Source organism: Sus scrofa, chromosome 15, assembly GCF_000003025.6.
Source record: "Sus scrofa isolate TJ Tabasco breed Duroc chromosome 15, Sscrofa11.1, whole genome shotgun sequence".
In the NCBI taxonomy this organism is placed as follows: Eukaryota; Metazoa; Chordata; class Mammalia; order Artiodactyla; family Suidae; genus Sus; species Sus scrofa.
Genome location: NC_010457.5, coordinates 34,482,737 through 34,499,203, shown reverse-complemented (window position 1 = coordinate 34,499,203; position 16,467 = coordinate 34,482,737). Strand labels below are relative to the sequence as shown.

Genomic DNA, 16,467 nt, shown 5'->3' with positions numbered 1-16,467 from the left:
TTTGTATGTGTCCCTAAAAGTGAAGTGGGTCTCTTGAAGACAGCATATATATGGATCTCATTTTTGTATCCATTCGGCCTGTCTTTGTCTTTTGGTTGGGGCATTTAGTCCATTTACATTTAAGGTAACTATTGATATGTATGTTCTTATTGCCATTTTATTAATCGCTTTGGATTTGTCTTTGTTGCTCTTTTTTCTTCCCTTCTTCTCTTGTTCTCTGCTCTGTGGTTTCATGACTATCTTTAGTGTTATATTTGAGTTGATTTTTCTTATTTGTTTGTGTATCAATTGTAGATTTTTGGTTTGCAGTTACCCTGAAGTTTTGATATAGAAATATGTGTATGTGTGTGTGTGTGTGTGTGTGTGTGTGTGTGTGTGTGTATATGAGATTATTTTAAGTTGTTGGTTTCTTAATTGTAAGTACATCTCCAGTATGCTGCATTTGTACCCTTTTCTTCTCATGATTGCTGATTTTGGTAGCATAGTTGTGCGTGGATGATTTCCTATCTTTACTATATATATGCCTTTGCTGTATTTTTGTTTCTGGTTGCGGCCTTTTCTTTTCTACTTAGAGAAATTCCTTTAGTATTTGTTGTAAAGCTGGTTTAGTGTTGCTGAATTCTCTTAGCTTGTGCTTATCTGTGAAGGTTTTGATTTCTCCTTCAAATCTGAATGAGAGCCTTTCTGGATAAAGTAATCTTGATTGGAGGTTTTTTTCCTTTCATCATGTTAAGTAGATCATGCCACTCCCTTCTGGCCTACAGAGTTTCTGCTGAAAAGTCTTCCAATAACCTTATCGGGGTTCCCTTTATGTTTTTGTTTCTTTTCTCTAGCTGCTTTCAATATTTTCTCTTTGTCTCTTATTTTGGTCAGTTTGATTGGTATGTGTCTATGGGTGTTTCTCCTTGGGTTTATTTTGTGTGGTAGTTGTTGTGCTTCCTGGATTTGAGTGAGTGGTTCCTTTCTCATGTTAGGGAAGTTCTGGCAATTAGCTCTTCAAATATTTTTTTCTGTCCCTTTCTCTCTCTCTCTTCTCCTTCTGGCACCCTTATAATACAGACATTGGTGCATTTAACAATGTCACAGAGTTCTCTGAGACTTTCTTCATTTATTTTAAATCTTTTTTCTCTTTTCTGTTCCACATCAGTGATTTCCACTAATCTGTAATGCACCTCACTTACTCATTCTTCTGCCTCCTGTATTCTGCTGTTGGTTGTTTCTAGTGAATTTTTTATTTCAGTTATTGTATTTTGCATCTCTGCTTGCTTAAGTTTTAAATCTCATATTTCTTTGCTCAGTGTTTGCTTTAAATTATCAATCTTTGGGCCTCCAGTTTATTTCTAATGTCTTGCATCATCTTCAGTATCACCAGTCTAAGGTCTTTTTCCTGGAGGCTGATAATCTCCAGATCACTTAGCTGTTTTTCTGGGGTTTTTTCTTTCCCCCTTATCTGAATTATAGTTGTCTGCCTTTTCATTTTTATAGGTTTTTGGTGTGGTGGCCTTTTTACATATAATAGAGTCGTAGCCTCTCTTACTTCTGATGTCTGCCCCACTTGTGGGTGAAATTGGTATGGGGGCTTGCTGTAGACTTCCTGATGGGAGGGACTGGTGCCTGCCCACTGGTAGGTGGAACTGATTCATATCCTTCTGGTGGGTGGGGCTTTGTCTTTGGGTGAGATTAGAGATGGCTCTCTGCCTGGGGGTTCTTTAGGCAGCCTGTTTACTGATGGGCAGGGCTGTGATCCCACCTGGATTGTTGCTTGGCCTGGGGCTTCTCAGTGCTGATGGGTGGGGCCTGATTTCCCCAAAATGGCCGTCTCCAGAGAAAGCATGCTGATGAATATTCCTGAGAGTTTTGCCTCCAGTGTCCTTTCCCCACAATGAGCCATAGTCACCTCCTGTTTTCCCAGGAGATCCTCCAAGAACTGCAGTCAGGTACAACCCAGATTCCTATGGAGCCTCTGCCTTGCCCTGACACCCAGTGCATGTGAAAGCCTGTGTGTGCCATCCAAGAATGGGGTCTCCATTTCCCCCAGTCCCGTGGAGCTCCTGTGCACAAGCCCCACTGGTCTTCAATGCCAGATGCTCTGGGGGCTGTTTCTCCCAATGCCAGACCCCCAAGCCTGGGGAATTGACGTGGGGCTCAGAACCCTCACTCCTGTAGGCAATTCTCTGTGATACAGTTACTTTCCAGTCTGTAGGCTTCCCATCCAGCAAGTATGGGGTTGCTTATATCATGTAGTCACCCCTCTTACCTCTTGATGTGGCCTCCTCTTTGTTTCTGGAGTAGGATATCTTTTTGAAAGTTTCCAGTCCATTTGGTTGAAGGTTGTTCAGCATTTGGTTGTAATTCAGCATCTGGTTGTAATTTTGTTGTTTTTATGAGAGAAGTTGAGCTCCAGTCCTTTTATTCCGCCATCTTAATCCCATCTCCCAAGTGTAATTTAATAAAGCATTTTTAAAAATGTATTTTGGCTTATTCGCTTTACCTAATTTCTGTACCTTGTGTGGCAAACATTTGAAAGCTTCGCAAGATTCAAATTAGCCACACAGTTGTACAGCATCTATTGGATTTTAGTTTAAAAAGTCTATTTGTCTACGACTTTGAAGTATTATTCCATAATCTGAATTAAAGACTCCATCTCAGATTATCCACTCATGTATATGGCCATTTCATTTTTCCACAAATAAAGCAAAATAATTTCCATGACAATTGTGGTGATCATGTTATTAAGTAAAATAAAAATGGACTGTTAGGGTATTGCTGTAATTCTTTACACAGTTGGTAGCTGGCGAGAGATGGACATCCTTCAATAAAATACCATGTGAGTAATTTCATCCCTTTCTCCAGGTGTAGATCTGAAAATAATTGATAATATCTTTACTTCAAGGCAAATAGATTTAAGTTCTACTTTTTTAGACAGCTTTAAATAGACTTTAGAATTCTCACTTAAAACAAAAAAAATTTTCAGTTAAATATTTGTACATAATTTAAGCATAATCGCTTGCACTGGGTCCAATGGATTATCTGCTCAGTCAGAAGAGACACCCGAGTAATGTTTGTTTTTTTTTTTTTTTTAATTATGTGGGAATGACTTTATCCTGAAGGGATTCTGAATGTTTGGAAGATATATTAAATGAAACTTAGGTAATGTAGCTTAGAAATATAATTCTTCCAAGATTTTAGACTTTAGGGGAATTATTTTGACAAAGCAGATCCTAAGAAATATTTCAAAAGTATTTCTCAGAAGGGAAAATTTTGGCTGAGGAACTTTACAGACTTAGAGATGTTTACCTGTATCCTTTTTAAGTGGATCCATTGGGCTCAATTTTTCTTTGCTTTCTTTTCAGCTCCTTGTGGCTATAATGTGACGTCTCAGAATGGAACCATCTATTCCCCTGGGTTTCCAGATGAATATCCCATTTTGAAGGACTGCATCTGGCTCATCACAGTGCCTCCTGGGCACGGTGTCTACATCAACTTCACCCTGCTGCAGACCGAGGCTGTCAACGACTACATCGCTGTTTGGTAGGACAACCTGTCCTGAACCACACCCATCTGTGGTGATAAACTGTTCTTGTGACCACTTAAGTGTCACTTACATCTATTTGGAGATGAAGTAGGTAGATATTGGAAAGGAAATTTACCAAGTAAATCGAGAGATGCAGAGATTAGATGTGTGTGTGTATGTGTGTGTATGTATATCAGGATTACTCTAGATATAAGAGAATATCCCAAGATCATTTTATTTTTCATTTTTAACTGTGATGCTTTTTCCTAAAAGAAAAGCTCCGCCATTATGAGCATTGTGTGCTCCTAGAAATATTGACAAAATGATCACACACAGTTTCCCCTCTGTCCTTTATAAACATTGCAGGACTGCCCTTCTGTACCTCTGCAGGGACTACTGAGTGGGGGTCTGGCCCTGGCTCCCTAGCTAGTAGCTCTGTGGCCTGGCTCAGCTACGTCAACCCTCCTTGACTAAATTTTCACATCTATTTCTGCCTTTGTTTTTGGAGGTGAGTGTTTATGGGGAAATGGGAACCACAACCCCCTGTCATACTTTGGCAGGGAAAGGAGAGCAAGCCGCTGAGGCATGAGGAGGGAGCCCAGATTTGGAGAGCCAGGATGTGCTTCTGGAATAAACTGCCCTGAAAACTCAAGGAATAATCACAGTGAACAAAGCTGTGTGTGTGTGTGTGTGCCCGCGCGCGTGTGCGCATGCACGCGTTTGTGTTGTTATAAAGGTGGGAGTTGCTTCAGTTATTGAAAAATCTGTACAGCAAGAGAACAAGGTGCATTCCAGGAGTTGGGAGGTACCAGGTGGGGTGTAGCTTAAGCCTTGTGAGAGACTGGGAGAGAGAGGAACGGTGACCTGGTCAGGTAAGCAGGCCCGACCATGTCAAGGATTTCAGGCTTCATTCTAGTATACGGAGGACTCACCTGAGGGTTGTAAGAAGGAGGATTCCAAGACCAACTCCTGGGTGCTGAATCTCCAGCCTCGTTGTGCAGAAAGCACATTAGCTGGATGAGAAGGGAGGCTGGTCAGGGAGGTGGTAGAAATAACTCTGGAGGGCTGGTAATGATGGTACGTACCAGTGATTGTGGAGAGGAATGAGCAGAAATGGGGAACTGGAAATGTTAAGCTGACCATACAAAGCCGCCATTTCAGAAGGAAAGCCAAACACACAAATATCACCAAAAAGAGAATCCACGCTACAATAATTACTGCAATAATTACTCAGATTAACCTATAGATGTAGAAGGGAGGGGCAAAATCTTCAGTTAACAGAAGCAGAGGGAGTCCTATTGTCTGAACATGCACGAGAGAGACTTAAACCCAGTCAGCTCTGAATGTTGAACTTCTTCATATTTCTAAACGCAGTATTTAGAAGATAGATGGTAGGTGGCATTTTACTCAGTTTCTAGAAATATTTCAACTCAGTAGCAAGAACTCCATAAATCTCACCCACAATTAAAGAGACACAGCTGAATGTAGACTTTACAATGCGGACATTTGAAAGGAAGCTGATAAATAAATGGTTTGTTGTCACCAGAATAAATGTGACCTTGTCTCCAAGATGCTTCTGGAAAGATTGGCCACTGGGGGAGCAAGTCAGCCCCGAGCGTCCGGTTTGAACCCCGGCCCTTCCGGCTGGAGCCAGGGTCAGACCGTTCTCTCACCGACACAGAGGTGATGCCACTGGAAAATGGTGGGTCTTTTAAACTGCACGTTGGAGCTTCTGTTCAGGTGGCCCCTCTTCTCCCCTAGGGATGGTCCTGATCAGAATTCGCCTCAGCTGGGAGTTTTCAGTGGCAACACAGCTCTTGAAACAGCCTACAGTTCCACCAACCAGGTGCTGCTCAAGTTCCACAGTGACTTTTCAAATGGAGGTTTCTTCGTCCTCAATTTTCACGGTCAGTGTGTTTTCACCCTGTTGATGAAGGCAGAAAATTCCAGTTGAATTCTTAAATTGAGTTGATTTTTCTCAAAGGGTTGACCAAAACCTTTCTTTCAGCTAAAGCCCTTGATTCTGCCAATTGAGAACCCATAGGATTTTCTTGCATTGCATGACCCTTTTTTATGTACTGTGTATTTATTATTTCACATCTCTTTTAGATTAAGCTGGGTTTTATTCCCAGATAAGTGTATTGTAAATGAAACTGATGTGGAGACCATTGAAATACTCTTAGTACCTTTCATGGCATTCATCTCTGTCTCCAGAAGAATCTACATGGCGAGTTTCATGCAGTTACAGATGGGGCAAAGAAAATCTCTAGTGATTTTGAGAAAGAACACTAAATATTTTGGAGAAAAAGATATCAGCCCCTTATGTGTCATGAGGACTGCCACATGGAGGCCCCCAGGACAAAGGTGGAGGTAGACCATGTCAGAACATGGAACCAGGCCGGGGTGAACCTTTCTGTTACAGAACACCAAATATATGTAAAGCGTTTTTATTTAAATGTTGTAATTTTTTTTTTTTTTTTGGTCTTTTTGTCTTTTTAGGGCCATACCTGTGGCATATGGATGTTCTCGGGCTAGGGGACTAATCAGAGCTGTAGCTGCCGTCCTACACCACAGCCACAGCAACGCCAGATCCAAGCTAAGCCTACGAACTACGCCACAGCTCATGGCCATGCTGAATCCTTTCACCCACTGAGCAAGGCCAGGGATTGAACCCACAACCTCATGGTTCCTAGTCGCATTCATTTCCGCTGGGCCACAACAGGAACTCCAGACATTGTAATTTTTTAAATTGTATACTTTTCCCCTTCAATTTTAGATATTCCTTGGCATTAAATAATTAAATGAGCATATGAAGCTCAAGACTTTTGTAAAACTATGATTTACAAATACAGACATTTTCGAGTGCCTGAGCATTGTAACATCACAACATAGGATCGTATCACGGCTTTTTGTAGTATCTTTGTTTATTCAGCAAATGTAATTGTACTTATCGTTTTTATTGTTTTTATGAACTCTGTAGCATTTCAGCTCAAGAAATGTCAGCCTCCCCCAGCAGTTCCACAGGCAGAAATGCTTATGGAGGATGAAGATTTTGAAATAGGTAATATTTTCTTCATTTCAACACCATTAACTTAACCTATTTTTTTACACTCACCCCCAACTGCAGGAGATGGTCAAATAAATGAGGATTTGTCAGAAATATTTCTAAAGCTTTGCTAGGAAATATACACAGAGGTCCTCCACTGAATAAATGTGGTTTTCTTTCTTGATCTCTGTGATTTTTTTTCCCATTTGAATTTTGCTTTTGTCATTTTGAACACATTTTCTCATTATATCATTCGCTAGTTCGTATTTTTCTCTCGAAGAACACTTTTTGAACTTAAACAGATGTTTCTATTTACTTAAGGAAACATGTTCATGCACCAGAAAAAAATCATTTGTGGCTAAAATGATGATTAGTATAACACTGACATTTCATGGATACTGGAATAGAATTAGTAAATATATTTAATGTAATATTTAGAAATTGTTTCATCATTTTATGTTAATGGTCTATTTCATTTAATAATCATCAGGTCACAGCCATGACATATGTTTGCCATATAATTTTTGTGACCCAGAATTTCTCAGTCTCAATTACAAATACTCCTTTCTATTGTCATGCCCTGTTTCAGACCAGTGGTCAAACCATGTGACCCAATTTCTGCTCTACTCCTAACTGCTTAATGAGAACATTGTGCTAATTAGGCTATGGTCATGGCGTAGCCCTCTCTGGATGCATTAAAGGCATTCTGTTATACAACCTTAAATCCCAAGACCCAATTCCCTTTTCTCTGTTCCCTTTCTTTCTTTCTTATTTTCTCTCCTTTCTCTTCCTTTTTTTTTTTTTTTTTTTTTTTTTTTTTTTTTTTTTTTTTTTTTTTGGCAATCATAGGAAAAGGGGAATGACCATAGACAATCAAAGAAGAAAAAAACTGCTGCTAAATTTCTGTGGTAGTCTTGATTACACTTAAGTTAGTATTTTTATAAATTAAGGACTGAAAGTGGCACTATAATATTAAAAGACTGAACATGAAAATGATTTTGGGTCAGGAATCATTTGCATGTTAAGTTGTCACACATGTTTAATATATGCACGCCCTGCATGTATTGTGGGGACAGGTTTCTGACCACACCGTGTTGACTCTTTCAGGGGACTTTGTGAAGTACCGGTGCCATCCTGGTTATACCCTGTCCGGGACAGATACGCTGACCTGTAAGCTCAGCTCCCAGTTGCAGTTTGAAGGTTCCCTCCCGACATGTGAAGGTACGAGGTTTATACTAAAAATATGCTTGGTTAGCAGGGAGCATGTGTCACTCATATGGGTCTGAACTTCCTTGTGGGCACCTGAATTTTTCTGCATGTATTCCAAGTTGTCTCTGTCTGTATCAGGACTCCATTGCAATTAAATTACCTGCTCAATTTTTTTTTAATTTAAAAATTAAGGAAAAACATTTTAAATTACAAGCTCACAGAACTATCTAATTAATCATCCTTCTCTTTTAGCTAGCTCTACAGATGAATTGAAACTACATCAAATAAGCAGTTCCCATTGTGGCTCAGCAGATTAAGAACCTGAGTAGTATTCATGAGGATGTGGGTTTGATTCCTGGCCTCGCTCAGTGTGTTAGGGATCTAGTGTTGCATGAGTTGTGTGGTCTAGGTCACACTCATGGATTGGATCCTGAGTTGCTGTGGTTGTGGCATAGGTTGGCAACTGCAGCTTCAGTTAGACCCTTACCCTGGGAATGTCCATATGCTGCACATATGGCCCTAAAGAGACAAAAAAAAAAAAAAAAAAAAAAAAAAAAAAACCCAAAACCTCCTACAAATAAGAAATCTTGCTGATTCCTGACAGTTTGTTAGGGAAATTTTCAAACATATGGCAAAGTTAAAATAATTAAAAAATAATACCCATCCCCTTATGTTCTACTGTTAATGTTTCCTACACGTCCTTTGCCACGTACTTCTCATCTCTCTATCCATCCTTTAGATACCTGATAATTTTTTACATTTTTTTTTCAGTGAAGGCAGTTTATTATGGTTTTTTTTTTTCAGCGAAGGCAGTTTATTACAGTTTTTATGATAATTTTGATACATTCAAGTCAAAGTGCAGGCATCACTCCACTGCCCTCTGGATTCTTTGGCATGTATAAAATTACCTGGTGTTTACTGTTTGTTTGTTTGTTTTTTCCTATAAAATGTATAAACATTGAAATGTACATATGTTGCATATAGCAAATGCACATTTCATATTTTTATGTCTTTAAAATACATAAACCATACAAATAACAAAGATAATATACGTGATAGCAGAACGAAGTATAAGGCTGGACCTATGGAGTCAGTTGATTTGAATATAATTACATCACCTAAAAAAAAATTTAAAGGCATCTTCCAATAATGGAAGAAAAAAGACTTGGAAAAAATAAATAAATAAGCTGACAGGTCTCAATGTTAAGTCAGAAGTGTGATTGCTTTGCCTATCAGAGAGCTTCCCAAATTAAGATAGATTTTGTTACTTTAGAATCACAATCATATTGACCTCCTTTAAAGAATGGAACTTGCCTCTTAAAAGGACTTTGAATATTATCATTCATTAGGGATCTCAAAGCATTTATAAACTGAAGTTTAAGAAGAGCAGATCCAGAGTCTAGATTTGATTATCAGGTAACCTTGCTTAAGATGCTAATTCTCTGGGAATCACGTGTAATCATTTATCTGCCTTGTTTATGGGATTGGTGTAAAGACAAGTGAATATTAAATCTAAGGTTTTATAATGTTCATTATCTACCATATAAAAGGCAATTTTCTCTGCATTGTAATAGTATTGATTTTGCAAGCCCTTAGTCTCATAAACTGAGTCTTCCAGAATGTCTGGTAACTTCCTGTGTTTTCATTACTGATGAGGCAGAATTTCAGTCAGCCTTATAAAGGGAAATGATTTTTTGACATCTGAAGAAAATCCGGTGTGAATTATTCTTAAATTACCAGGATAATATAAATTGTTTCTGAGAAAAGTGTACTTTCACTAGAGAGCCAAGGGATGAGGGCTAAGTCCACAGGGAGGGGTGCCAGGAGGGTGTCCCCCCTGCCCCTACATTGTCATCTCTTGCTTTAAACACCAACAGTACCCACGGTTGTGGAGTCACTGAAACCCTGCCTCCCTGAAGGTGAGGGTAACATGGGGGCTAAGTCAAGACACCAAAGTCCTTTTTTTCCTGGAAAAAGTACTATGTCCAAACCACGTTACCTCAGGACAGTGATATACAGAGGGTAGTGGTGAAGGGGGTGGATATAGAATGTTCACCTTTTGTTCTTTTATATAGAAATTATCTGAGGCAAATCTTCATATTTTTAGGGCACATTTTAATCCCACCAAATACAGCCTTTAATTTCTCAGAGTAGCTGACTTTGAGCAAAGGTGGTCTCAGTTGATTAATGAAGAAAGGCATAAATGCTTACTTAATATGACTCTAAAAATAGGGAAAATGCCGCCCTCTGTGTCACCCCCAAGATTAGTATGAGAATCTCTAGTTGCTGCAAATGGCATTATTTTGTTCTTTTTTATGACTTAGTAAAATTCCGTTGTATATATGTACCACTTCTTAATTCATCATCTGTCAATGGACATTTAATTCGTGGCAATCCAGGGATGGAGTAAATACACACCACAGGAGCATTGCTCCCTAAAAACCCACTCTGCTCTCACCCCCACTGGCAGGGAGTATCCTCACCAAACAGGCTTTCAGGCCAGAGGTCCCCAGGCCTCCTAAACTCGTGGTTATGACATAGGATGTAACCTCGTTCTCTTCTGTTCTAAATCAGAAATAAATTCGTTAAAAATGAACTGGATTATTTTAGCTGTCATTCCCTAAACACCTCATTACTTAAGGAAAGGAAATAGGGATTCAAATGTCTTTCATCAAATACTTAATCACCAAACGATCATTTTCCTTCCAGTACTTTCCTGTTATTTGATTGGGCTCAAGTAGGGGCCAACCCCTCAATAAATTCTTGATGGAAAATTGTGTTAGTTATGAGTGCTACTTCCTCAAATGTCACCACCACTTTTAGAAGTTCTGCTTTGAAAACTATCACCACTTCAGGGTGACTGATTGTTTCTTGAATGTTCACACCTTATGCAGGTAAATATCACCTTGTTGGATACCCACCTTAATTTAGAAAAAAAGGAAAAATGAACAAGGGTCTGGAATGTTTTTCAACACCACCAAGCAAGTCTGGTATTTTCTTTGGGCACCATCTGAGTGTCCTACAGTTTAGCTCAATTCTGAACTCCCTACCTGAGATACTATCCGATCCCACAGGGTTAAGGGCTCAGTCCCACAGCCACCCTCACTTCAGACCCCAGTCACAGGTCTGGGTTGTTACCTGTATTTCTTACTGACTGCTTATCAATCAAGGATTCCCAGTTTGATCCTTTGTTGGAACAGCTCACAAACCTCAGGGAAACAAACATGACTACATTGAGCAGTTTCTCGTACAGTACATTGTAAAGGGCACAAGTGAACAGCGGACAAAGTGGTACAAAGGGCAGAGGATGGAAGTGTTCCCAGCACAGGACTTCCGTCCCTAAGGAACTGGGTGTGTCACCGTCCCAACTTGCCGCACCACCTAGAACCTTCACCTACCCAGAAGCTGTCTTCTTACAGCTGAACCGCCAGCACCCCCATCCCACTGCACCCAGGAACCATGAGTGGGCAGTATCCCCACCCTCTCCACACAGGTCTTTGTGGTGACAAGCCCTCCCTGAGCCACCTGGGCCCACCCTGAGTCACCTCATTAGCATAAGTTCAGATGTCATCTATAGGAATCCTGAGGGACAGACACCTCCTGGCCTCAGGAAATTCCAAGGGTTTGGGGGGTCTCCATGCTGAGAACATGCGACAAAGTCTGAGGGTTGTCATAAAGGTGACTTTTCTCAAGTTAGGAGAGAGAAGCATTTCAGAAATTGAAGAGAGGCCATAACAAATGTTTGGAAATGTGAAAGGACAAGGGACATCAAGGAAAGAGGGGGTGGCCCCTGGCAGCTTTCTCTTGGGGTGTGTGGAGGAAGTGGTGTTGGTGGCTGGAAACCTGCAGGAGGCCAGAGTGTGAGGGGGCACACTGTCGGCAGCCTCGTCCCAGAAACAATGGGGATCTGTCAAGGGTTTTTAACTTTCTTTTCATTGGAAACATGCATTTTCAATGAATACTGAGGGCTATCAGTGACCTTCAGAGAGCACCATTCCTTAGGAAGCATGAGCAGGACAACAAGGCATCTCCAGGCCTCCAGGTGACAGAGTTCTGTGTCCCAATTCTTTCAAACCTAGATGAGCTTAGAAGAATTAATTTTATTTAGAAATCCTAATGTTTGACTCCACTCCTTTTGCTGAAGGCCTGCAAGAGGCATTAAGTCATGTGCTTTGGGTTTTAAGCCTCACACTGGAATTTGCTTCAAAAGTAAGCTAAAGGAAATAACTGTGTGGAGGGTGGCAACTCAAAGCTCAAGTGAATGTCTCTGAGCGGCAAGTTCCTTCAGAGGCGCTCTGCCAGGATCCTGACACAGATGCTTCCCACGGTGGGAGGTCTCCAGCAGCCCCTGGGGAAGCAGTGGGTTTTATCATGAAGGCTCAGCTTAGGGGAGCCTGCAGTCTCTGCAACCTTCCCACTGTCAGTGGGGTTGCTCCTAGCAACTGTTTCTAGGGAGGATGCGAAAGGATGCATAGGGAGGGATCGGGAGAAACATAGCCCACCCGGAGACGGACTCGGTGCACCTTCAAAACAAAATGTATGTCTGTAAGATGTGCTGGGAAGGGTTGTAAAAAGAAAGGAAACTAATAATTTCACTGATGTTTTCATCATATCTTATGCAAAAGACAGAAACAGCAATTTAAAAACAGAGGGAATAAAAATAGGTGTGTGTAAGACTCTGCATCTGATTTCTAATCACACCCTGGACTGTGCCCTCAGCTCTCCAGATAGATTTTAGGTGGACTGTATCCTGTTTCAGATGGTCTGACGTCCCCATGTCCTCTGAGAACTGTAGCTACAGTGATAAAATTGCAGGACAGAGAGGCAGGCTGTTCCCTGCCTCCCTCCTCCTCCCCCGTGTAAAACCTCAGAATGGCATGAGCACTGTAACAGCTTCATGTCAGGAAGAGGCAGGCTTGCGGTCAAACCTTGTGACACCATCTGCCCATGTAGTGCTTTAGATTTAGGAAAAATATTTGCATGGTTTTGATCTGATTATAACCCTGAGGAGTGGCTTTATTGCTCTCTAGTTACATCAGAGTAGAGCCAAGCTTTAGCTTTCTGCAAAGTCAAAGCAAGTTCTGCGAGATCCTAAAACCTCAGCCCTGCACACATGCAGAGAGATAAAATTCTATTTTATTTTTTATTATTATTTAAAAAATATCAACATTTATTTTTATTTCCTTCTAGTGGAATCTAAAATCTGGCCAAAGAGTATTGAACTTTTTAGAAAAAGTGTAACATCCATTTTTGAAAGGCCATGCTATCTCCTAAAGAGTGATCTTACCAACATCACAGAAGAATATACTTTTTTAATTAAGTTGTTTTGGTCTGTGTGTTTTGGTTTGAATTATTTTTTACATTTTTGTCACTAATTAACATTGTAAATACTCTTAAAATCTACTTAAAATATATATTTATTAAGAGGGTTCTATGAAATGTTTTACCTTTGGTGATCTTATCCCTAAACATTTAAAAGATTTTAAGATGCATCTCAATGAGAACACTAATATGAACAAAATAAACTGGGTGGGGGGAATACCTTTTTACCATTACTTGAATATTTTAAGCTTTCTCATCTGTTTAGAAAATGTGTTTATTTGAAATGAATGCTTTAATAATACACATTTCACTCATTAAAATGAGATAATGCAACAGTTAAGACACTTTCTTTGATATCTCTTTATCATGGAGGGAAAGCGATCATTTAACTTTTTGAACATTTTAAAAATGGTTTTGGCACATCTTTATTTTTTATGTTATAGTTTCTTTTTTACTGAAGTATAGTTGATTTTTAATGTGTTAATTTTTGCTATACAGCAAAGTGATTCAGTTATACATTTATATATTCTTTTTAACATTCTTTTACAATGTGGTTTATCTCACAATATTGTATATAGTCCCTTATATCATATAGGACCTTGTTGTTTATCCATTCTATCTTTATTTTTTATTTTTTTGTCATCCACGGCATATGGATGTTCCCAGGCTAGGGATCTAATCAGAGCTACAGCTCCTGGCACCACAGCCACAGCAACTCGGGTTCCAAGCCTCGTCTGCAACCTTACCACAACTCACAGCAACACCTGATCCTTAACCCACTGAACAAGGCCGTGGAGCAAACCCATGTCCTCATGGATACTAGTCTGGTTCGTTAACCACTAGCCACGAGGGGAACACTCATTCTCTCTTTATTTTTGAACCATCAGCAATAAGAGAAATAATTTTCTCTTAATAATTCTACAAGCAACTCTTTCTGGAGGATAATTAAATTAGCAATGAGAGATATGACTGATCAGGGACTTGGTGATTTTCTTTTGCATTCATACTTACACAGATTAGCTTTATTGTGATTAACCTGGTGTAGCTAAATAAGGGGAAAAGGAAGCAGAGGGGAAAAGGTGTCCATATTATCTTAACATCCATTCACAATAAATTAACCCCTTAAAAATTGCTCCTAATTTACATAGTAGAAACCCAGGGTCCAGTATGACTCATCTTTTAATACAGTCCCATGCAGTCAAATCCAATGTTTAAAACTTACTATTCTAAGTATAATTAAAAGTATAATCAAAGGCTGAAATAAATGTGATTTTTCTGTCACTGTATAAAATGTCACAGTTTTTATAATATTGCCTTAAAAGGTGAGGTCTTACATTTTAGTTGAAAACCTGGGTTGCTGTTGTTGAATCCACAAGGCATCTGCCCTAAGTTAAGTAAGGTAGTGACTAAGGAGTGAACGATACTGATGCTGTTAACTGTAAGGCCTGAAAGATACTGATGCTATTAACTGTTCCTGCATCAGTGGTCCCTACTTCCCTCAATATGGGCAGATCAGCAGGGGCCAAGAACATTGTTTCCTGACCTTCTCCAGGTAAAGAAAACATCCAGGCTAGGTGCCTCTTCTCAATGTGGCAGCTACCTCAGCTTGGCTACCCTAGGATTGGGTTGATGGACTTAATCTCTTTGACTCTTGTTTTCCTTAAGAGATAAGTAAGTTCCATTGCTCTATCTAGCTATCTATCATCTATCTATATGTGTCACTTATCTCTATACATCATCTATCAATCTCATTTATCTCACCTATCTAATGATCCTATGTATCAACATATATGTTATCTATTATTTGTAGAAGTAATCATGTTTTAAGTTGCAAGGTGATATTACAAAGTTGCTCTTCTGCTATGTTTGTTCCTGTATTAGATTTGTCATAGCTGAGGAGGATGGCTTTGTTTTTCATGAGGTTGTATATCCAATGATAGAAACTATCCTATTGAAGCTGGATGCATTTTAAGGAAAATGTTCACTGGTGCTTTTTCCTTAGCACAATGCCCAGCCAATGAAGTCAGGACAGAATCTTCTGGAGTCATCCTTAGTCCAGGGTACCCAGGCAACTATTTTAACTCACAGACCTGCTCGTGGAGCATCAAAGTGGAACCAAACTACAACATCACCATCTTCGTGGACACATTCCAAAGTGAAAAGCAGTTTGACGCACTGGAAGTATTCGATGGTAAGTTTCCTTAAACTTTGTTCAGGTACCAGGGACCTATACATAATATAATTATGATATCGTTGTGATATGTATATATTTTTTAATAATGCAAGAACTCGAATATATTCTTAAGGCAAATTACTTCTCCAAACAGAAAGTGAAATATTCTTGAACTTGGGTGGTCTCAGAGATCAAGTGGTAGGTAAAACACTTGTGTTGCAACTGTTAGAATGGTAGTGATACACTCTGAAAACACATGAATTTACTTTAAACATTCTTTAATACAGGGTTTTAAAATAGATGATCTCAAAAAGCTCTTCCTTTCCCTCCTTCTAAAATTATATTGATTTAGAAGATATTTTAGGAAATTTAAGAGGGCTAAGTACTTTAGTCAGTCTAAGTGATTATTTTACTAGAGATATATGACTAATGGCTCACAGACATTTCTAGGTGATAAATTCTATGCGAGTCTTTAATGTACAATTTTTTACGTTAGTGAACTAGTTTACTGAACAAATGCTAATGCTGTTTTCAACATTAATCTTTTGTGTTCTTATACAATTCTAAAGAATTTCTTAATATAGCAATGCTATGCCTAAACATAGTACTTGGTTGAATTGTCAATTTGAAATAGAACCAATGTTCATATATTTTGTTTGTATGGAAACATTGTCATAGTCCAGAAAATTACACCATGATACAATTACAGCTGTACATAATAACAGAGTTTTCACATGTTTTGATGGATTTGTCAGAGTTCAGATAAATAACAATCAAGTCAGTGGAAAAAAATTACTGTAATTGATTCTATGGGTGTTTGTATGCCTTTTACTGACTTGATGCATCATAATAGTTAAATTGCTTGTATGGATATACACTAGATGAATCAATTATGTATTTCCAAAGATAAGCTGCTAAATTGGTAATTAAACTCTTACTCATATGCCTAGAAACAGGACCGAAGAGTAATATTTTCATTTTCAGAGGATTTTAAGTGTACAATAAAATGGACGCATACTATTGAAGAGTATCCCTTTAATCTTTAGGAACTAGGGAAGAAGTAATGCATTAGCCAAGTATAAAATTGGCTTTTTTTGTCAAAGAGGAACCAGGAAACCTGTATCTTGAGGCCAATTAGATGTCACAAAAAAAGTAAAGGCAAGCAGCCAACCTCAGGGGCTCTCTGTGTGCATGTGTGTGCGC

General features: G+C 39.2%; 1 protein-coding gene across 1 annotated transcript in view; it reads left to right on the top strand.

Annotated features, from left to right (window-relative positions):
• CSMD1 (CUB and Sushi multiple domains 1) overlaps positions 1-16,467 on the top strand; it is a 1,882,041-nt gene that overhangs the window by 1,744,559 nt on the left and 121,015 nt on the right. The window contains 5 exon segments of the mRNA XM_021075826.1: positions 3,354-3,531; positions 5,276-5,421; positions 6,495-6,575; positions 7,668-7,781; positions 15,094-15,282. Of these exon segments, the coding sequence (XP_020931485.1) occupies positions 3,354-3,531; positions 5,276-5,421; positions 6,495-6,575; positions 7,668-7,781; positions 15,094-15,282 (708 nt within the window).